At 37.4% G+C, this 23,327-nt stretch overlaps 1 protein-coding gene across 2 annotated transcripts in view; it reads left to right on the forward strand.

Annotated features, from left to right (window-relative positions):
- The window catches only part of MKKS (MKKS centrosomal shuttling protein), a 32,281-nt gene extending 10,127 nt beyond the window's left edge, over window positions 1-22,154 (forward strand). Inside the window, exons 2-6 of one of the 2 annotated variants that reach the window (XM_014588753.2) lie at window positions 2,319-2,549; window positions 11,046-12,444; window positions 16,602-16,777; window positions 17,949-18,059; window positions 21,273-22,154. In XM_014588753.2, coding sequence (XP_014444239.1) covers window positions 11,460-12,444; window positions 16,602-16,777; window positions 17,949-18,059; window positions 21,273-21,713 — 1,713 coding nt within the window. In that variant the 5' untranslated portion in view covers window positions 2,319-2,549; window positions 11,046-11,459 and the 3' untranslated portion in view covers window positions 21,714-22,154. The remainder of the gene's footprint in view (window positions 1-2,318; window positions 2,550-11,045; window positions 12,445-16,601; window positions 16,778-17,948; window positions 18,060-21,272) is intronic. The other variant, XM_006150915.3, reaches the window with a different exon arrangement.
- The last annotated feature ends 1,173 nt before the right edge of the window (window positions 22,155-23,327 follow it).

Consider the following 23,327-nt stretch of genomic DNA (forward strand, 5'->3'; position numbering starts at 1 on the left):
AAAAAAGATGGTGAATTTTTTTTGGTGATCACAGAGCATAGCCATGTGACTTGATTACCTTTTACTAAAAATGACAGACATACCAGAGTCCCATAAGTATTGAGGAGAATGGATATGGATGACTGTGATGACTGTATCTTCTAGACCTTCGGTTCAAGGAGTTCATGGACAGAAATACCACATGTCAATTAAGTGCATTTTGGTGCAGCCTCCACCCCTGCTGCCCTCTGTGAAGTAACTCATGTTACAGTTCTTCCCTTATTAATCTAGATCATCCAGTGCCTCTCTTGATTTTTTTTTAATTGTATTCTCAAATCTCAGATGCTGCAAAGGCTTTTGCACAATGGGCTTCATTGTGAAATTTAATTCTGATACAATTATTTGTGACTGATTTCCTCCAAAATAGTCTTCTAAGATTGTAAAAGTCATATAGGATACCAGAGCACTTGAAAAGGAAAAGGCTAGGGGAACCAGCAGTTAGCGTAATGGCTATGTCGCTGGACTCCCACGTAGTCGACTGCGGTTCGCGTCCCCGACCCGGTGGCTTAAAACTCACGCTGGGCGCATGTGCGTGTGTGCCCAAGATCCCGAGAGGAGAATGGAGGAGAAGGGATTGCGGCGTGACCATCCCCCCTAGGGGGTGTTTTCTCGCTTTCTGTCTCTATGTCTCTCTCTGTCTGTCTGGCGAGCGCACGCGCCCTGTAGCTAAAAACCTCTCAAAAAAAAAAAAAAAGGAAAAGGCTATAACATACCTTCAGTTACAAAGTAAGTCATATCTTCTCCATCTAATAGACCTAAATTGAACTGCAGAGTTCTTAGAAAATATGAATTTTTACCTTGGGGAAAAATGATTTCTATTCTTGGGAAAAATGTGTATGGGCATAAAATTTGAAGCCTTTTATTTATTTTTAATATATTCACACAGAACACAGATAATAATAGGCTGTTTAGCCCATTACATCTGTATTTTCATCTTGATTTTAAAAAGAGTAAGTAGAAATTCTATTCAAACGTATTTCTGATGGCAATTAGAGAAAATTATAATTTAGAAGATTTAATTTTACTGAAGCTCATAAAGATGAAATAAAACCCAATTCTTAGCACATCCCACATATGATGGAGCAGTTCTTATTGTTCTGTGCTCAGAAAGGAACTTGGAAAGTGGGGTCATTCTTATGTCATAAGTCTGTAAACTAATCACCAAAATCTAAGGAGTGACCCTTAAATATAAAAGTATAAGGAGTCTTCAGAAGTTGCACAGACGTGGATTCTCAAACCCAGCACATCTTCAGAAAGGACAGCTTTCTTGGGTCCACTTTCTGAATCAAAGACAAAAGGAAAAAAAAAATCTGTTTTTCAACAGTAATTATCTTGGTAACTCCAGACCTTGATTTCTGGCCTCATTTTCTTTATGTTAACTGAATTAACAGCAACTTTATAGGATAGGGTTACTAGTAAGTCAGGACAAACACTCTAAATATGGAGAATTAGCAGATATATGTGGGCCTGGCATTAATTCATTCTAATGCATGCCAGTAGTCTTTTTCTATAATTGGAGTCCATGCTTGACTGTTCTAATCTCACTTTAAACACCATCATTTACATCTTAAAAGAATGCAGACCCTAAGTTAAACTACTTATTAAAGATTGATTTGATTCCTTTGTTAAAATTATGACTATAGGGCAACCCATGATGCAGTTTTAAGGCATCTAGATCTCACATGGCCAGCTACACAGTTTGAGTCCTGGACCTGGTGGCTTGAGATGCCGGGCCTGTGTACATTAATGCCCAAAATCCTGAAGAGGAGGGAAAAATGAAGGAGAAGGAGAAGGGATTTTGACGGGACCATTCCCTGAGTGTGTGGGGGGGAGCACGAGGGGGGGGGCAAGGCAGACACTTTTACTCTCCTCTGGCAAGTACATGCACCTTCTGGTTTAAAAAAAAAAAAAATTGGGACTTAAAAAAGGCTCTAACTTCATTGTGGCTCTGAGAATACATTTAGTGATACAGATAAATAATACTCCATGCAAGACTGTTTCCAAATATCCATATAGCTTCCCTAGGAGGTAGTGGTAGTTCCTTACAGTTGTTAACTCAAAGTTCAGTATCGTTTATAATTTCCCAACCCTGACTTCCTGCTATCCCTTTGTATCTACAATATCTTTCTTTTTATTAACATTACAATATATTGTAGCTAAAAATGCTTTAGCAGTTTTTTATTATAGTATTCTACTTGGAGTGGCTGATGTGTGTGTAATTAAGAGAAGTTTATGTTTAGAGTTTTATTCCCCCTCCTTTAATTGTAACCTTTTCTTAGGTACACCAGTGCTGCATTACTATGAGCTTTCAGAACTTCTGGAGAGACTACAAGGTTCTGGTTGTTATGGTACCTTTGGTTGGACTCATTCATTTGGGGTGGCACAGAATCAAAAGCAGCCCTGTTTTCCAAATACCCAGTAAGGACGACATTTCTGAGCCAGATAGTCTGGCACTTGCAAGTTCACAGAAGAGCCAAATCCAAGGGAAATAGCAGACTTGTAGTCCTCAGGTAAGTTTTATTTAATCTGGTCAACTATATGGTACATGCCAATAGTTGGAGCCTTGATCTTAGAGACTTCCAGCAAGAAAAAGCCAAATAGACGAGTTACCTGTCTTTTTTTTTTTTTTTAATCAATCACTGGCAAAATAGTGTTCTGTAGTTGTTCTAGACAAGTGTTGTACAGAGAACTTTGACACTTGCCTAACGGTCATTTGGATGAAAAGGGAAAGGCAGTTTCTCTAGCAGCATCACCAGAATTATGTTTACAAAGCAGCAGCTGCCTCCTTATCATGAACCCATTACATAGCATAAAAGTCTGAAATTTGCAGTCTTTCATTATTATTCTTTGCTTTTTCCAGGTTAAAGAAAAAACAGCTAGTATTTATTCCTTAGCACCTGATATTTTAGCTTCAAAATAATGTGTTACTTTTAAGAGTGATTGAAATAAAAGTGATGTAATTATTACATAATTCAAATTTGCAGTCTCTCATCCATAATTCAAAATCTAAGAAATGACAATAACCTAAATGTGTTGTCGTGACTCCTGTGGCAGCAAAAACTTGATTTTTTAAAAAAGTTTTTAAATTTATTTATATTTTAATCACATAACTCTTTACAGTATACAACATTTCTTTTTTCAGCACGAATACCATGCCTATCAGTCAAAACAAAGATATTACTATATATGTTATCATCAGCAAATAGCTTCTCATTTTTTGTCACTTAAATGTACCTTTACTTTCCTTTCTTCCCCTTTCCTCTTTTTCTCCCTCCCATATTAAACGTTTTTTTACCTTTTATCAATTCACAAAATATCTTAATTAAACTAAAAATATGGACAAAGCTAAAATCTAGTGACAAGTACACTGTAATTTTCTTCTGAAACCTTTTTTTATCTCTCTCTCCATTCCCTCTTTTACTAAAGAAAGATATAAACTAACTTATTTGGAAAAAAAAAAGTAAGTTTAGTATCACTTTGGTCTGTTACTTATACAGAACCCTATAAGAATTCAATTTCTGATGCAAGGCAACAGATGCTATTGTATTATTGACCATATGCAGATAACCATTCTGCCACAAAATAAGAATGCTTGCCAATATTTTCCAATTGCAAATGGATCAGGAAGTGAGAAAAGCTTGTTTCAATTGAAAAAAAATTAACAAATTGCTGAACCTATCAGTAGCTCAAAACAAAAATTTTTAAATCTGGAAGAGAGCATTGAAGAAAATCAGTAATGTTTTAGTCAAAAGCCATAGAATTCTATTTCACCAGTTTAGTCTCATGTAAATAATTTCCCTTTTGTTGAATTTGTAGTGTTACTATGCTCTGATCTTTCCATTTAAATCTTGGATATTAACATTCAGCTTGTCCCTACTATTAAGCTGGCCATTTTAGAAACTTTCTCTTTTTTTTTAATATTTAATTTTATTCATTCATTTATTTTAATTTGATGGGAGAGAGAGAGAAAGTGAAAGTGAGAAAGCAAGCCACCAGGTCCAGGACTCAAACCTTGATCAGTCATGTGGGAGTATCCAGAACCTTAATCACCATGCGACTTGCTGTGGTTGAAATTGTTTTTCACTTAATACTTTGTTATATTTTCCCATTCTTGGTTTGGATTGTTTTTGACGAGAGGTCTGATGTTAGCCTGCTGGGATACCCTTTGAAAGTAAGTTGACATGTCTCTCTTGCTGATTTTAGTATCTTGTTTCTGTCTGTGGTTTCAGTCAATCTGGCTATGATATGCCTTGGAAAAGATCTTGGGCTGATTCTATGTGGCATCCTTTGTATTTCTTGAGTCTGGATATTTGAATGCCTCTCTAGGTTTGGAAAGTTTTCTTCCAGGATTTCATGGAGTAGATTATCAATGCACTGATTAGTTTCTTCACCTTCTGGAATACTGATTATCCAGATGTTTCAATGTCTAATGGCATCTAATATTACTCATATATTATTCTCATTTGGAGGGGGTTATTTTCTCAGTCTTTTTGGTGAATTTTTCTAGGTCAGAGGTTCTGTCTTCTACGTCTGAGATATGATCTTCTGCATGATCTAATCTGCTTTTAATACTTCCAAGGGAGGTTTTGCTTTCAGGTTTTGATTTGTATTACAGCCTTCGTCTCTAACAGTTTCATTCGATTTTTTTATGGTGTGTAATTCCTCTTTCAGATCATGCAAGAGCATCTTCACCTCCTGGAACTCATCTCTTTTTTCCTGTGTCTTCGGGAGTTCATTGTCTCTCCTCTCTTGCATCTCTGTTAGCTTAGTCACTATGAATATTCTAAATTTCTTATGTCTTCGGGAGTTCATTGTCTCTCCTCTTGCATCTCTGTTAGCTTAGTCACTATGAATATTCTAAATTTCTTATGTGACATTTCCACAAGTTCCTTCGTACTACTGTCTGTGAATTATGAAGGGTTGTTCTTTTCCCTTGGGGGAGAGAGATTTTCTTGGTTTCTCATATTTCTTGTGCCTCTGCAGTGGTTTCTGGTCATCTGATGGATTATACGGTTCTTTCTACTTTCTTGGAGTTAAGCATTAGAGGCATTTGGGAGGAGATGACCTTGGATATCTCTGCAGTTTCATTTCCCTGATGCTTACCAAGCAAACTGTACTTTTGTCAATGCAACTTTTTTTTGCATCTGTAAGCTCATATGCTTCACTTTATTGTGAGGTACTTCTATGCCAATTTTTCTACCCTACTGTGTTTTGCAGTGTGGTACGCACAGAAAGAGATTTGAGTTTAGATTTATGAAAGTGAGTTTCTCCCTTTGTGTAGTAGTTCAGTGGGGTTTCCCGTGACCCTCTCTGGGTGTTGGGCTAGAAGGACAGGTTGGATCAGAGGCACTTCAGTTAAAGGAGCAGAGCCTGGCCCACCTCAGATGTAGGTGAATTCTTACTGGGTTTTGAGCTGGGAGGAGAGGCACTTCAGTTAAAGGAGCAGGGTCGGGCCCATCTCAGAAGTAGATGGATTCTCACTGGATGTTGGGCTGGTTGGGCAAAAATTTGATTGACACAAGGCAGTTTGCAGTATTTATTGATATGAAAATTTAGTTTCACTGTAGAAATGTAGTATTTGGCTATGAGTGTTGGACTGTATTATGATTATGAATAGTATACACTATTTTGACTGTGGATATTATATACTATATATTTATAAAAACTCATCTGACCCTAAGGTGTTCAGCTAAAGAACTGTGGCTCTGTAATTGTAAAGCACTTTGTGTTCTAAGACAGCTTAATGAGGGTGGTATGCGCTAAACTTTGGCATTAGATGGGTAGGTAGTTTAAGGGTCCATCCCTTATAGAGGGAAAACCTCATTGAGATTTTCCTCATTTATGAGATTTTGACTTGTGATAAGAAGGTAATGTAATTACTGGTTATAACCTTAGTTTAAGTCAAGGGTTTCTGTTTTTGTTTTGTCAGAGAACACTTGTGCTTACCTGCAAAAGACAGAAATATAGGGAAAGTGAGAAAGCACTATGGGGAATGGTCGCCACAGTCCCTTCTTCATTTCCCCTTCCTTTTGGGTTTTTGGACTTGCACACACACATACCTGGTGTGTTTTTCAAACCTCTGGGTCCAGGACTCAGACTGCAAAGTAAACCATGTGGGACCCATTTGCCTTAGTCACCAGGCCATGGGCTGACCCAATCAAGGTTTTTAGATTTTTATTTTCCATTTTGATATATTTGTTTCTTCCATGAGATAGACAGAAGCATCCCCAACAGGGTCTTCACACTGCAATCTACCCCAGTCGCAGTGCCAGATGATGGGCACACACATGCACCTGGTATGTAAGGGTGGCTTTAGGAAATAACCCTACGACTGTGCCATGTGGATCCAGTTGTGTTAGCACTGCACATCTGGTCTCCAGGGTTTTATTTTTAAATGTTGATAATGAGAAAGGGAATTGCATGGTTTAAAATTTTAAGATAATTATTTAATATAAAAAGCCAGATAGCAAAATATTAGAAACTTAACATAAAAGAGTAATCTTAGGACTCTCTGTATAAAATTTGTATTTATAGTAGGAGTTTAATGTCCATGAGCAGAGAATTATATAATTTATTAATTCTTGTCTTAAGGGTTAGTGGTTAGGTATGGCCAAACTTAGGGAAAAAGTAGTTTCTCTGAATGCAAATAGCAATGTAAGGGATATTGATTAAGGTATTCCTGTAGGAAAAATAAAGCTGAGAGAAGAAAATATCATGTCTAAAATATTAAGTAAATATAGGAAGAGGTTTTAGATGCCAGTGCAGCAGTAGTTACAAGTTTCAGAGGATGACAGTATCAGTCAAGTAAGAAGATTAAGGAAACGACTTTGCGTAAACAAAAGTTAAAACTGGATTGAGAAAGAGTTAAACACTTATTCTGAATAGTTGAAGCACATCAAAAAAAGGGCTGTTTTTGCTCCTTATTGTTTTTTCTTGATTAAGAAATTGCATACATACCTGCAAATGGCTATCCTCAAGTGCCCATCAACCAGCTGTAACACTTAGCATTTTGCAGTCTTCTTTTATCTTTTTCTTTGTTTAATTGCTAAAGTGAATCTTAAGGTCCAGTACATAGCCCAGCCCTTAAGTGTTTGTCCAACAGTAAGAATAAACACATACAACCACATTCACATTATCACACAGAAAACAATTAAGTCTTTATATTACATTTTGCTAGATCATGTCTCTTTTTAGCTATTACATTTCCATTTGTAATCTGCCTTTTTAAATGTTTCCCATATTCTGAATTTGGTGGATTACAGCCACATTTTACAAATTCAACACATTCCTTTCTCTCCCTATTATCTATGATTTGGGCTTAACTTTGATTCAGGTTTTTTGGTGGACTTTTTTTTTTTAATTGTTTAAAAATTAAAAATACTTCATGGATCATGCTGTTTGCATCTTAGGTAATTACTTTGTTTTATATATAATATCTGACCTCCTTTCAGCATTACTAAGAATTAGGAGTTCTTGGTCTTATTTTTCCATTATAAAGTTCTCCATTGAACTTTGACTTAATGGACTATTAGTATCTATTGATAATCATTGCTCTAATCTAAAAATTGGCAAGCTTTTTTCTATATAGGCCCAGATAGTCAGTATTTTAGGGTTTGCAGACCATATGTTCTCTATACCAATTACTCAACTTTCTGTTGTAGTGTGAAAGTATTTGTATACAATATGGAAACAAATGAGCATGGCTCTATTCCAGTCAAACTTTATTTACAGAAACAAGAAGGAAGTTTAAGTCCATGGGCTTAATTTACCAAACATTATGAGAGTCTAACACATTATTAAATTAGAGGGTCTCAAATAATGCCTCTTGAATTCTGTCTGTCCTCTATTTGTTAGCTAGAACAACTTTTTGTCAACTGTTCAGTTAACCTAAAATGTATCTATACAGGAAAGTAAAATAAATGTTTTATTTCCCTTTATTAGTTTTTATAATAATCACTACTCTAACAACTTACGGTTTTCTGTTTGGCATTTAATATCAGCTCATAGTTATGCATGTATTTCAGTGACCTCAGTCTATTACAGTTATTCTTTTTAATACTCAAGTTGCTCCATTCTAGGTCTGCTCCATGTTGACGCCCATGTTATTTTTTTCTTGTGTCCTCTTTTTTCTTTAAATTCCACAGAGCTTGTGCATGTGTATGTGCATGATAAGCACAGAGACCACCCTCAGTCTTCCCTCCCCTCAGTGGGACCTGGTCATACTGCAATAATTTTTCCTTCATTTCTCCATCTCATCAGGATTCTGAGCACTTGGGTATACCTGGAATATTTTTCAAACAAGCAGGGCTAGGACTTTAACCCCTGTTGATTGTCTGCAATCTGGCTTCCTCTGCATAGTGCACTTAGCCACTGCACTATGGGTTGATACTACTCAGATATCTTTGGTAACACCCTTAGTTTTTGACCAAAAAAGATGCAGCTCATTTTGTGTATTTCTTGCATCAGACATAGGATCAGCATCCCTCCCCCCCCCAAAAAAAAAAAAAAATGTGGCCCTGATTCCTTTTGGGAGAAAATTTAAATTTTTAGATGTTTGCCTTAGGGGGCATGCATTTGCCAGAAACAGACAGAGAGAGAGAGAGAGAGAGAAAGTGAGAAATCACACTCAAAGGAGAACAGCCATGCCACCATCCCTTCCTCTCTGTTCTCTCCTCCTCTCAGATTTTTTTTTTTTTTAAAGAGATTTTTGCTATAGGGTGTGTGTACTCACCAGAGAGACAGCAAAGAATCACTGCCTGTGGTATGGCCACACTGCAATCCCCTCTCCTCCATTCTTCTCTTGGGATTTTGGGCATGCACACACACATGCCCAGCGTGAGTTTAAGCTACTGGATCTGAAACTCGAACTACAGTCTACCACGTGGGAGTCCAGCGTCATAACCATTATGCCATCTGCTGGTCCCTTCCTCTCAGAATTTTCAGCACACAAGTACACGGCATGAGTTTCAAGCTACTGGGTCCAGGACTCAAATCTCAGTCAGCTATGGAGTCCAGTGCCACCTATTGCTCCCTGGCCACTTCCCCCCATTTATATGTGTTAAGTCATATTTTATAGTGTATCTTTTAATGTAGAAGACAAGCATGTGTTTTACTGTTAGTTAAGTTATCCATCACTACAAAAAAAAAAAAAAATCCTTCTTGCCTGTACATCAGGAATAGTCAGGATCGTTCATTCTAATTGTAGCTTTTGGAATTATAGGTCACATTGTGTCAGAATGAAGAATTTTCATTGAGCTGAAACTGATGCTTCCACAGTCTATAAACCAGCCCCAATATTTTGTTTCATTTTCTTATAACTTATTTTGTTCAAATCTAGACCTATGACCACACTCAGCAGTTTTAACATCTTTAAAATGATGTAGGAGGAGTCACCAACACTTTCAACAGTTTCTTCCTTTTTCATTTTTTAGAAATACTAGTCAAAAAACTGTGGTTACTTACCTCATTGCCCTTATAACTGATAGAGGTGCCAACACAGCATTCTGCTTTTGGAAAGTTCAATGTCACTATTGTGTATTGAAAAAAAGGTTCCAACTAGATAGATTGTCTTATCAGACATACTTTCTATTATAGTTTGTGCGTATGTGCATAAATTGCAACATCTAATTAGCATATAGAACTTACTTCAGTAAGGTGACATTTAAATACATTTTTCAGATTTGGTTCGGTCTGATCAGTGACTTAAAATAATATTTAAGTACCTTGGCTGTTACCAGCCTAAGAAAAATGATTTTCGTTCTTCCTCATTCCATAAAAAAAGGGTGACATTGCAGGGATAAAGCTGGCCATCATCATTGCCTTCACTTTATTTGGGCCCAGTTGCCATGGTTACAGCCCTTTAAGTTGGGAGCAGTAACCAAAATAACACTTTGCATAACATTCCCTTGTTGTCCTCACCTCCTTTTTGCACATCTTCAAATCACTGTTTTGGTCTGTAGCATCACACTGTGCATAGTCTGTTTTAGGAAGTATTTTAAGCTAAATAGTTTATGCTGAATGCTTTCCAAGTGGCTAGTATCATTAGCATGTTTCTGAAAGTAATTAATAGTTGGTGTCACCTTCAGTACACCAGGCCTCAACAAAGCCCAAGATTTTTACTCTTTTCACACATTAAAGTGCCAGGATTTTATCCCTTAAGGCATGCTAATGCTATTTACTACCTTGTTAAAAAAACTAATGCTGTATTTCTGCTTGTTCACTTGGTATATGATAACATTTTATGGTAGTTAGACTCTTAGAGATCGAATTGCAGATTAGATCCTGTTTTCCTCTTTGTTATCCCTTCCTTGGTTTTTGTATTTATAGTCATTAACCAACATTTTGGAGAAGATTAGTTAGTTAGGACTTCCAAAGCTGATTGATAGAGTAAAATTAGACAAAATTAGGTCTGCCTTTAGCTAAGTATTTAAAATGTGGTTTGTTCTTTGGCACAGTGTGTTGTGCAAATTTATTCAGCTAAATATAGATGGTATTACTGAGTTTCTACAGTAGAAATGCTAATAGCTATCTTGTTTCCATAATTATTTACAAGCAGGATTTGATGTAAATCCACTTCTGTTTAAAACCTAAAGTTTCTAAGCAAACCAAAGTTAAAAATAAAAACATTAAATTTTTATTTAAAAGAATAAAACCATTTTAGGCTACGTTTCTAAGACTCAGAGATCAAGTTCTGCGTTTTGTACCACAGCATTTCTGTTACAGAAGCATGTCCTACTCAAATACTGTTCTGTCAGCTTTCTAGCTCTGTTGTTATACTTTCTGAAATCTCGGAAACACAAGACTTTTTCTTGTAGGAGAGATTCATTGAAAAATGTTAACTCTAAGTTTGTTTACCTTTCTTGTTTTTGGAGGTTTATACTAGTTGATAGTAGCTTTTCTAAAATAAAATATAAAAAAAGGAGCAGAATGTTAGAATAAATAAATAAACTGCAGCCTACAAAATGTTTTGGAATTATTCTTCTAAAATATTCTGTTATTTCTTATAGAAAGAAGCAACTTTGAATCTGAGTTTGATATTGAAAGAAGACATGAGAAACACCAGCTGGATTAGAAAGAACTGGCTTCTTGTAGCCGGAGTGTCTTTCATAGGTGTCCATCTTGGAACTTACATTATACAAAGGACTGCAAAGCATTCTGTAAAATCTCAGTCTGGAGACAAACAAAAGAATATTGAAGAATGAAATAAAATAAATATTTGGAATTACTAAGATGTCATTAAATCATTATATTCTGATTAGCTTCACGAACATAGAACTATTTAATTTTATAGCCATGATGCTGCATGTTGCACTTTCAGTCTTACAAAATAATTTCTTTAAATGTTAAAGCACATGAAGATACAATAAATAAATATGTTTAACCAAATAAAGCTGTCTTCACAAGTTACCACCTGAAGTAAGATGTCTCGCTTAGAAGCTAAGAAGCCGTCATTGTGTAAAAAGGAACCACTGACAAGTGAGAGAGTCAGGGCCACACTTTGTGTCTTGAAAGGAATTGTTACATCATGCTATGGCCCCTCGGGAAGGCTGAAGCAGCTGCACAATGGCCTTGGAGGCTATGTGTGCACAACTTCACAGTCCTCAGCCTTGCTCAGTAAGCTTTCTGTCACCCACCCTATATTAAAGATCCTGACAACTTCTGTGCAGAATCACGTGACATGCTTCAGTGACTGTGGCTTATTCACCACCATTCTTTGCTGCAACCTGATTGAACATGTTCAGAGAACAGGCTTGACACCCACCACTATCATTAAATTAAATAAACATCTTTTGAGTCTCTGCACAAGTTATCTCAAGTCTGAGGCCTGTGGTTGTCGAATCCCAGTCGACTTTAGTAGAACTCAGATCCTCCTTTGCTTGGTACGCAGCATATTAACAAGTAAACCTGCCTGCATGCTCAGTGGAAAGGAAATAGATCATATCGGTGCTTTGATTCTGAGGGCCTTTTTGCTTACAATTCCAGAAAATGCTGAAGACCACATCATTTTAGGAAAGAGCATAATTGTACCTTTAAAAGGTCAGAGAGTCATAGAGTCTACTGTGTTACCGGGAATACTCATTGAAATCTCAGAAGTTCAATTAATAAGGCTGTTACCTGCCAAAAAACCAGGTCCTCTCAAAGTGGCACTCTTTCGTACCTCTTTATCGGGAGACCTTTCTGACACTGGAGAAGGAACTGTGGTGGTCAGTGATGGGGTTTCTCTTGAAAATGCTGTCCTGGACCTGTTGATTAACCTAGGAAAACAGCTAGTTAGTGACCACGTAGACCTTGTTCTGTGCCAAAAAGTTATACACCCATCTTTGAAACGGTTTTTCAGTACACATCGTGTTATTGCCATAGACAGAATTGGAGTGACTCTGATGGAACCCCTGAGTAAAGCAACAGGTAAAAAGTATTCTTGGCTTTTGCCCCTTGCAGTTAATAAATTATACCATTTTGAGCTGAGATATTCTTGGTTTGTGTCACTGTTAACATCTTGAAACATTATAGAAGCTACTAATCACAACGTGTCATTTTTGACAAAGCTTTCTGAAAAAGATCCTATATTATTTTCACTTATTAAAAATGCTGGGAACCAGCAGTTAGCGTAATGGCTATGTCGCTGGACTCCCACATAGTCGACCGCGGTTCGTGTCCCGGACCCGGTGGCTTAAAACTCACGCCGGGCGCGTGTGCGTGCGTGCCCAAGATCCCGAGAGGAGAATGGCGGAGAAGGGATTGCGGCGTGACCATCCCCCCTGGGGGGTGATTTCTCGCTTTCTGTCTCTATGTCTTTGTCTGTCTGGCGAGCGCACGCGCCCTACAGTGAAAATCTCTCCAAAAAAAAAAAAAAAAATGCTGTGACTATGACCATATTCTTTTGGGTTGTTGGCAAAGTCATGACATATTTTTTCTGTGTATTTTTATGCAAAAATGCATCATGACTTTTTCTGACAACCTATTATATTTCTGAGCCCCATTGAGCCCCATAAGGTACCACAGAATATATTATAATCTAACCCCTAAATTTTGTTACATTACTGGGAAGTCTAATACAACCCTAAGGCTTTTTATATCTAATATAAAATTCTTTTACTAGAATATACAAAGTTTTAAAATCATGTAAGATAATTTTGCAGCTAAAATACCCTTTTCATTTTTTTTTTCCAACAGCTCTAGCAAACTACTGTGCTTCAACCACCTAAATAGTTGTTTCCTATTGGTGGTGTATGTGTACATAAGTATATCTTACCTTTAAATATAAAAATATTTCTAGCTGACCTCTTTGAGAACCAGGATCATAAAAGGATCAGCATTTTTAACAGGCTTGTCCCGCAAGAGGAGTTTAAAATGTTGGTTGAACTGACTAATATATTTAGGAACATTACTGTATACCACAAATTCAGCAAATTAAAAGCTTATATGAAATTGATAATCACCGATTAGAGCCATAGAACAATGACAAGCTGAAGAGTTTCTGATTTGAGCTTCTTTTCATTATCCCTTTAACTGCATTGATAATTTATCAGAAAGATGATCATTCAGTTATGCATTGGTGACAGTTTTTAAACTTAAATCATTGTTGAAGTTCACTATAGTCATTGTAGATCATTAAAAAGGTGCATATGCCAGGTGTGGATTATAGACTGTAAGACTCAAATGACTGTCAAAGTGGAAGGTATTAAGAAATCATGGAAATAGTTCTTTGGAAGTCAATGTTTATATCTACTAACATCACATATCTACCAACTTTTCATGAATCTGGCAATTTACGGCTTGTGAATATTGGATATTCCAGATTACTTCATTTTAAAAATACAGAACATATTGCCATAGGAACAGTGGAGTCTGGGTGTCCACACTAGCCCACGATTGTTAATTAACCCATATGTGCCTAGAGATGTTAATAGCCAAGACTTCAGTCAAGTATCTTAGCTGCAGATAACCTTTTGAGGCGAGACGGAAGTGGGGGGAGCAGGTACATGTCTTAAGTTTTAGAAAAGGTAAAGTATGTTTTTGGCCTAATTCATTTTCCTTGGTATATCAGGGTTAGCATTACCTCTTAGTCCTTCAAAATTTTTTCTATTACTTTCTAATTACTAGAGAGTGCGTGCACTTACCAGACAGAGAAAGGAGAAAACACCACCCAGTGGGGCGTGGTCACATCCCAGTCCTTTAATTTCTTCATCCACTTGGGTTTTGAGGCCCATATGCACAGGCATCCAACATGTCTTTCAAGCTTTTGGACAGGATTCAAACCCCACTTGGCTACTTGGGATCAGGCTCTTTTAACCACTAGGCTATGGGGCTGGCCAAAAAAATCCTATGTTAAGATTTCTATTGATCTAGGTTAAGTAGTAGGTGTTATTCATGGATGACTAGGATATGTGAAGCATGTCATGGCTTACAGAACATTTTTAACATGTTCGATTTGACTCAATTTAAATATGAAATAGGCATAATTATTTCTTTTACTCTCATGTAAAGGTGCCCACCCAAAAAAGGTTGAATGACATAAGTGACTGACGATGTCCAGTGGCTAATAAGTAGTGAAGCCAGGTCCTCTCTTCCCAGAGTCTGTTGTTTCCACAAACACTTCAGTAAGATGTAGATGTTAGGGGCCAGCATGTGGCATCGTGGCTAAGGGTGCTGGATTCGCACATGGCAGACCGCAGTTCAAGTTCTGGATCTGGCAAGTTGCTTTCTCGCTTTCCTTTTCTCTTTCTCTCTCTCTCTCACTCTCTCTCTTTCTCTCTGGTCAAATTAAAAAAATAATAACACATGAAAATAAATAAATAATCCTTTTTTAAAAAAGATTTAGACATTTTTCCCCCTTGATTTTAAATCACTCTTTAAAGTATTCCTTATTCTTAGAGGTTTCAAGAAGGAAAAAAATGAAACACTTTTCAGACAAATGAAATTGTTGAATGATTATTCTAAAAGTTTTTTGAGGAGAAGTATCTTAAGACAGTTAATTCATCTGGAATAAAATAATTTAAACATTGGTTTAAAAGAAAACTAGTACAAGGAAGTGACTTGCATAGTAACAGTTTCAATCTCTTTTTTTTCTTTTCATTTTTGCTATAGGGCACAGGCATTCACCTCAGAGAGTCAGAGAGAGAGGAGACAAAGTGAACCATCACCCCCCCAGGAGGGATGCCCATGCTGCAGTCTATTCTCTCAGGATTTGGGGCAAGCACACACATGCATCCAGCATGATTTTCAAGTCACTGGATCTGAGCTTCAAACCATGCAGTCAGCTATTAGGATCCTGCCACCTTAACCTCCACACCACCTCCTGCCCAAGTTTCAATATTTAGACTTTTTTTTTAAGGTTTTTTGCCATTGCACAGGTGCACTCCCCAGAGAGACAGAGAGATGGAAAGTGAAAAATCTCCCCAAGGAATGACCACACTGTAATTCCTTCTCTATTCTCTGGAAATTTTGGTCTCTCCCACACATGCACCCAGCGTGATTTTCAAGCCACTGAGTCTGACACTAAAACAGTGGTCCACCATGTAGGAGTTAAGTGCCTTAGCCACTGTACCACCTGCTGGACCCCTGTTTTTACTTTCTAAGGTTTAAGAGTATGTGTGCTTGCTGGAGAGAAAGAGATGGAAAGTGAGAAATTATACCTCCAGGGGGTACGGCCATCCCTTCTCCATTGTCCCGAGATTCTGGGCACCTGTGCATGTGCACCTGGCATGATTTTTCAAGCCACCACGTCTGGGACTGGAATTGTGGTCTGGCCATGTAGGAGTCCAGCACCTTAACCACCACACCACCTGCTGACCCTTCTATTTTTAGACTGTTAACTGACACAGTTTGTTTTCTTGTAGAAGTTTGCTGTAGGTTTCTTACATAACTGTAACTACATTTAGAGATTTTTCAAACATTCTTCTCTATTCATATATTTATTAATTTGTGATTTGTAAAATTTTACCATCTTACCTGTGCACATAGGAGGGCAATACTTCCTATATCAATAGAAAATAAAGTAAAATAACTACACTACATATTTACATTATTTTGGCATAATTAGGTAGTTATTGAAATACAAATAGTTTCTAGGCAAAAATAATAGACAAGAGAACCAAAGGAATTAAACAACACATCTTGTTGGATACCTTTATTTTTTTAAATTGAAAATAATGTCTTAACAAAACAGCTGTCCCCTTAAATTACCCTTATCACACTTATTCTAGATTAGTGAGGCTTTTAATTTAGCCTTTCTAATCCATGAATGGGCTTCCAGGGTTCCTGGACTCCCTTCAAATATAAGCAGAATTTTGCCTTTTTCACAAAAGAGAGTACAAAATACCCTTTAACATGTTAAAAGAGGTTCATAAGCCAAAAGAACTTTTGCTTTACTTAGGTATAATTTTAATGAAATACTACTTATTGGTTTAAGAAGTTGGATCTTGTTACTTCTTTATTCTGTATTTTATATTTCAAATGATATGTTTGTGGGAATTTTATATTAGCCAGAAATAACTAATTTTAAATGGTAGTTTGTTCTACCTTTGCTTATATATTTTGTGCTTTCTAAATTTTAAAAATAGGAACTCAGCCTATTGGTGCCCTTGGTGCAATATCCCCTAGTAGTTATGGGAGTGTGGAAGACCTGTGCTCTGCAAAATTTGGCTCGAAACATTTTTTTCATCTTGTTCCTAATGAATCTACTATCTGCAGTTTGCTTCTTGGTAACAGAAATGACACTGCCTGGGATGAGCTGAAGGTAGGCAATGAACTTACAATTCCATATCCCGGGGCTGAGACAGTGGTTAGTCACTCAGCAGACATTATAGTTTTTTTACTTAGTGGGATGTATTTTTTTTTTTCATAACTTCCCTAGGTCATATAGAAAGCAAAAACAAAAATAAGAGAAGCAAAGTCACTAGTAAACAATGTAATTTAATTGCCTATGACATTACAGTAAACTTGTTCATTTATTATTACCCTTTGTTGTTATCATTTATTGTTTTTACTAGTAACAAGAAACCTAAAATGTCCTTGATATGTAAATTTTTCTTAAGAATTTGAATTATGTACTCATTGGTGCTAATGTATATGAACAATTCACTCAGAAAATGAGTTCACTGGTCAATATCCATTATCCACCTCTTAGCAGAGTTTGTTGATCTTGGCCAGCAGCAACACATGCAATTTTTATGTAATGAAAGTGATCATCTATGCATTAGTCAAAAGTCTGAAGATTCATGAATGCACAAGGATATGGCCCTGGTGAATATTGAAGGTCTATGTTGCAGGATTGTAGCTATATTTCCAATACAATTTGAAATAAATTTATAGTATTTATACAACGTTTTTTCGACTATTTGAAAAAAATTTTAAGCTGAAAAGAATTATTTTTAAAAATAATTTTATGACCCAACAAATGACATAGTGTTAAGGCACTAGACTCCCACATGGCTGACCGTGATTCAAGTCCCGTACCTGGTGGCTTGCTTTCTTCCTTTCCCTCTCCTACTCTCTCTGTCTCTAGTGAGCACACATGCCCTGTGGCAAACTTGAAAATAATAACAATAATAATAATAATAATAAATAATTTAAATATTTTAAATAATAATTTTTTAATGGTGTACCAGCATACCTTGTTGATCTAGATATTTCAGGTTACATATTTGTGAATCTCAATTTGAAAAGCTAACTGTATCAAAGAAAATACTCTTCTGGCTCCATGAAATAAAGTATTTTTCTTTAATCTCTAATCTTTATTATTCCAAAATGTATAAGTAACATTACAACCTTGGCAATGAAGATTTTGCTCTTTTGCAATTAAAATTAGGCTCTCTGAGTTCACTCTCTGTGTTGCTTTGAGAGCCTGGTTATATTTCTTCATAAATCTGACATGAGGTTCTAATGTGATGATTTGTTTCTTTTTTCAGCTCACGTGTCAAACAGCAGTACATGTCTTGCAGTTAACAATCAAGGAGCCTTGGGTTTTGTTGGGAGGTGGCTGTACTGAAACTCATTTGGCTGCATATATCAGATACAAGGTAAATTAGGCAGTCCTCTTCAGATTATCCAAATTCTCAAAAACTCTTGTTTTACAAGATAATAAGCCAAACCATGAAATTTAGAGCCTCTAATGCATACTTTTTTAAGTCTAAATAGGATGTTGTTTGAAAACACTTGAGGAAAGTAGCACTTGTGAGTATAAGGTACCATCTTAATTGCAGTGATTATTATAAATCTGTTCAAATGATTACACTCTTTGAATATTGTATACTATACTGAATTTCAAAATTGCCATTCCATTATTGGGAGTTCTCATATTGAGATCTCAACTGCTATGATTTAATAATAGTTGATACTCACAATGAAAGGATTGAGGTTCTAGAAATTACTTTAGTACCTCTGGAGCATCAAGAAAAGACTTAGAGGGTGGAGTGGTGGTGAAGGCGCTGGATTCTCACAGGGCCAACTGCAGTTGGAAGCCTGCCTGCACAGAGTGCCTTGAAAATCATGACAAATAAATATGTATACAAATAAATAAATGTTGGAGGGGGAAGACTTACAAATTTCATTTATTAAACTCAATATTAGAGTCTATTATAATTTTTAAATTGTTATGTATTATATTTTGGATTATTATATAGACTTTTATTTAGGAAACTCCGTTTCCTGACAATTGTCAGATAAGTTTAATATATTATAGTTCCGATTGATTATTTCATAAATACTCTATTTTACTTGAAAATATATACAGAAAGATTTTCAGTTCTGATTTATTATTTCATAAATATTTTACTTGAAAATATATACAGAAAGATTTATTTTCTAAATATTTGCAGTTGACTCATTGGGTAGACAGAACAGTTGTTGAAAAACTGTACAGAGGGACCAGCAGTTAGCATAATGGCTATGTTGCTGGACTCCCACATAGTCGACTGCAGTTTGCGTCCCGGACCCAGTGGTTTAAACTCACACCAGGTGCGTGTGCGTGCGTGCCCAAGATCCCGAGAGGAGAATGGAGGAGAAGGGATTGCGGCGTGGCCATCCCCTCTGGGGGGTGATTTCTCGCTTTCTGTCTCTCTTGTCTGTCTCTGTGTCTGGCGAGCACACGTGCCCTATAGCAAAAACCTCTCAAAAAAAAAAAAAGAAAAGAAAAGAAAAGAAAAACTGTACAGAGCTTCCAGTAGGTAACTGGAATTGAGCAGAGTAAACTTATTATAGACATACCCCACTTGGCTTCCCCAAATAACTTAAAATCTATTTAAAGATTAACTCCATTAATGGAAAGTTATCAGAATATACTTTATGGACTCAGCCACTGTAGTGCAACTGGTAACATACCTGACCATGGATCTAGAAGTCACCTGCCAACTGCGGTTCAAGTCTCCAACCTGATCAACCTGAAACAGTCCAAGATGCATGCAAACATGCCCAGCATCTTAGCAAGCTGGAGGACTGGAGGAAGGGGATTATACAATGGCCAGGCCTTATGAAGGATGCTTCTCCTCTCTCTGTCTCTCTCACATGCACAAATAGATACTCTACTGTAAACAACAAAAACAGAATATACATGACGCCAGCAGGTGGCATGTTTTTGAAGGCTCTGGACTCCCACATGGTTGACTGTGGTTTGAGTCCTGGACCCAGCAGCTTGAAAATGACATGTGCCCATGTGCATGTACCCAAAATCCTGGGAGGAAAATGGAAAAGAAGGGATTGTGGTGTAGCCATCTCCTCTAGGGGGTGATTTTTCACTTTCCCTTCACTGTCTCTTTGTGGCGAGCACATGTGCCTTATGGTCAAAAGATAAAACAAACAGAAAAACAGAACATACTTTATAAAATACAAAAACGAGGGATCAGCAGATGAGGAATGGTTACATCACTGGACTCCCACGTAGTCGACCACAGTTTGAGTCCTAGAGCTGGTGGCTTAAAACTCACACTGAGTGCATATGTATGTATGTCCAAAATCCCAGGAGGAGAATGGAGAAGGGATTGCAGTGTGGCTATCCCCCCTTGGGAAATGATTTCTTACTTTCTGTCTCTCTGTCTCTCCTTGTCTCTCCAGCAAGCACACATGCCCTATAGCAAAAATCTCCCTAAAAAAAAATCAGTGCCAGTATATTGGTGCTGAATGGACAATAATGCCATCTGCAAATATAATTGAGTAAAATAAAGAACTTTGGAGGGAGGGGATATCTTGAGCAGGATTTTGATGAAACAGTATGTTAGTAGCAGTGAGGACATGGGAGTAGAATATGCAATGGAGATTATCCCATCTGGTTCAAACCTAGCTTAAAAGAAAAAAAAAAAGTGGCCACAGTGTTAAGTACTTAGGATATGAATTTCTTAAAACCATCATTCATCTATTAGTTTGCTATTACTTTAAGTCTTCTTTCTATCATGGAATTTCTAGAATGAACTTTTTAAAGTGATGGAACTAAAACTCATTTAAAAGCCTTACTAACTTTTTATTAATTTAAAGAGAAGAATATTTATTTTTAAAACAGTGAGATGAACATGTCCCTAAATGATATCTTAAGAACATACATGTTCTCATTTTAAATAAATCTCGAACTTTTTGCCAAGATAAATAAGTACTTCATTTGGGACATTAACTTTAGGAACTTACCTGTCTGCATGAAAACCTGTAATTTGGGAACCAGCAGTTAGCGTAATGGCTATGTTGCTGGACTCCCACGTAGTTGACCACTGTTCGTGTCCCAAACCCGGTGGCTTAGAACTCACGCCGGGCGCGTGTGCGTGCGTGCCCAAGATCCCGAGAGGAGAATGGAGGAGAAGGGATTGCGGCGTGACCGTCCCCCCTGGGGGGTGATTTCTTGTTTTCTGTCTCTATGTCTCTCTCTATCTGGCGAGCGCACGTGCCCTATAGTGAAAAAACCTCTCAAAAAAATTTAAAAAAAACCTGTAATTTATGCGTAGAGCCTTGTTCTTTATTATGTATTAAGAAGGCACTACTAGGCCCTGGTATCACTTCCAAGTTGATAATGGGGCTGTTCTGATTCATTCATTCTGATGACATAAGTGGTAGCATACATTTTTACTACAACCAGCCACGTTAAGGGATTGCAGCTTGGCCAGCTGACCTATGCAAGCCAAGTAGCATCGTGTCAAACCCTGAAGTAAAAGAAAGTAAGTAGTAACATTATGAATTTTTGATCAAATATCCTATTTTTTAAAACACTTTTATAGTAACTATGCTGTGTTTTCAACGATTTTATTTCTCTTTAGATTCATAATGAGCCAGAAAGCATTCTCAAAGATGGTGGATGTACTCAAACAGAACTTCAACTAATTGCTGAAGCATTTTGCAGCACTTTAGAGTCTCTCGCTGGCTCGTTAGAACATGACGGAGGGGAAATTCTCACTGACATGAAGTATGGACATTTTTGGTCTGTTCAGGCAGATTCTCCCTCTCCTGTTAACTGGCCAGGTTTACTTTCCCGATGTGGCTGTGGAATATACAACAGCCAGGAAGAACTCAGCTGGTGTTTTCTAAGAAGCACACATCACCCGTTTGCTCTAGAAACCTGCCTTCCTCATGAAGCTGTGGGCTCTGCCAACAACTTGACCTTGGACTGTTTTACAGCTAAGCTTGGTGGCCTACAGGCAGCTGTAGAGACAGCCAATTTGATCTTGGATCTTTCATATGTCATCGAAGATAAAAACTGATGTAAGAGAATTGCATGTTCATATGATAAAACAAACAGGTGTCAGTTAAGAAAAATGAGTGTCCTTGTTCTCTCCCAAAGGCCTGTTCTGCACATTTGGATAGATGATTCATAAAATTATAGCTATACTCATTTAAAGAAAAAGGGTATGAGTCTTGAATAGGAATGCCATAAAATAATATAAAGTTGACCAATTGTTACTGCAGATATTGTAGTTACCTTAGAGATTTTAGTAACTGCTGCATGTTGTAATAACTTTTTTTGTTATTTTAGCACAGCAGACAGACATTTAATAATTTCCAGTTCATGTTCTAGTTTGGATAGCTTATTACAGATGTTTTCTAGTGAGAAATAATTACATATGAGGATGGCCCTGTGACTCAGTGGTTAAGGGAGCTGGATCCTACATGGCCGATGGCATAGTTTGAATCTCAGACCTGGTCACTTGAAAAATACACTGAGCGGGACCAGCAGTTGGCGTGATGGCTATGTCACTGGACTCCCATGTGGTCGACCATGGTTCGAGTCCCAGACCTGGTGGCTTAAACTCATGCCAGGCGCATGTGCATGCATGCCCAAGATCCCGAGAAGAGAAGGGAGGAGAAGGGATTGTGGCGTGGCCACCCCCCCCCCAGGAGGTGATTTCTCGCTTTCTGTCTCTCTGTCTCTCTCTGTCTTTCTGGCAAGCACACACACCCTATAGTAAAAACCTCTCCAGGAAAAAAAATTAAAGAAAAATACACTGAGCATGTGTGCATATCTACCCAAAATCCTGACAGGATGGAGAAATGGAAGAGAAGGGATTGCAGCATGACCACACCCCCTGAGGGATGCATTTTCCCTTTCCCTCTCTCTCTGGTGAGCACACATGCTCTTTGGCAATTAAAAAATTAAAAAAGGAATAATTATATATGTTTAAAATATTTTATGAAGCCAGAATATTAGCTGTGGGCACATGTACCCAGCATGATTTTCAAGCTACCAGATCTAGGACTTGAACCACAGTCAGACATGTGGGAGTCCATATGGGAGTCCAACACATTAACCACTATGCCACCTGCTGACCTCCACCACTTATAAATAAGCTGAACTTACTGATTTCTTTGTGTGTCTCTCCCGACACCCCTTGTGAACAGGAATGTCTATGGCAGTTGTTGTATTCCTTACTGATCATTTTGTTTAGGGAGTGGTGGACTGATAACTTGCCTCTTCAGTTTCATGAGGTGAAAAGGAACTGTGCTGCAGAAGCTGTGCATAACCACGCCTGAAGAGCCTCAGCTACTCTAACTTCATTTTGATGATGGAATTCTGAACTTTCAGCTGATATTGTAATGAAATAAGACTTGGGGATCTGAGGAGGGATGAATGCAGTTGGGAAGGGGATAGGCAGGCTCTAAGATAGTTACCAATGATTCTACCCTTTGGATATGGTGGTCTTATGACCAGCTTCTAATAGATTGAAATTAGCAGAAGTAATGGTATGTTACTTCTGAGATTAAGTGGCAAAAAAAAAAGATTTCTCTCTTCATTCCTCACTCTCTCACTCTGCTAGACACCAGCTGCCATGCTGGAAACTGCTCTGTGCAGTGGCCCGCATAGGAGTAGTTGAGGGAGA

The sequence above is a fragment of the Tupaia chinensis genome, unplaced genomic scaffold (genome assembly GCF_000334495.1).
Source record: "Tupaia chinensis unplaced genomic scaffold, TupChi_1.0 Scaffold000305_1, whole genome shotgun sequence".
Classification (NCBI taxonomy): domain Eukaryota; kingdom Metazoa; phylum Chordata; class Mammalia; order Scandentia; family Tupaiidae; genus Tupaia; species Tupaia belangeri.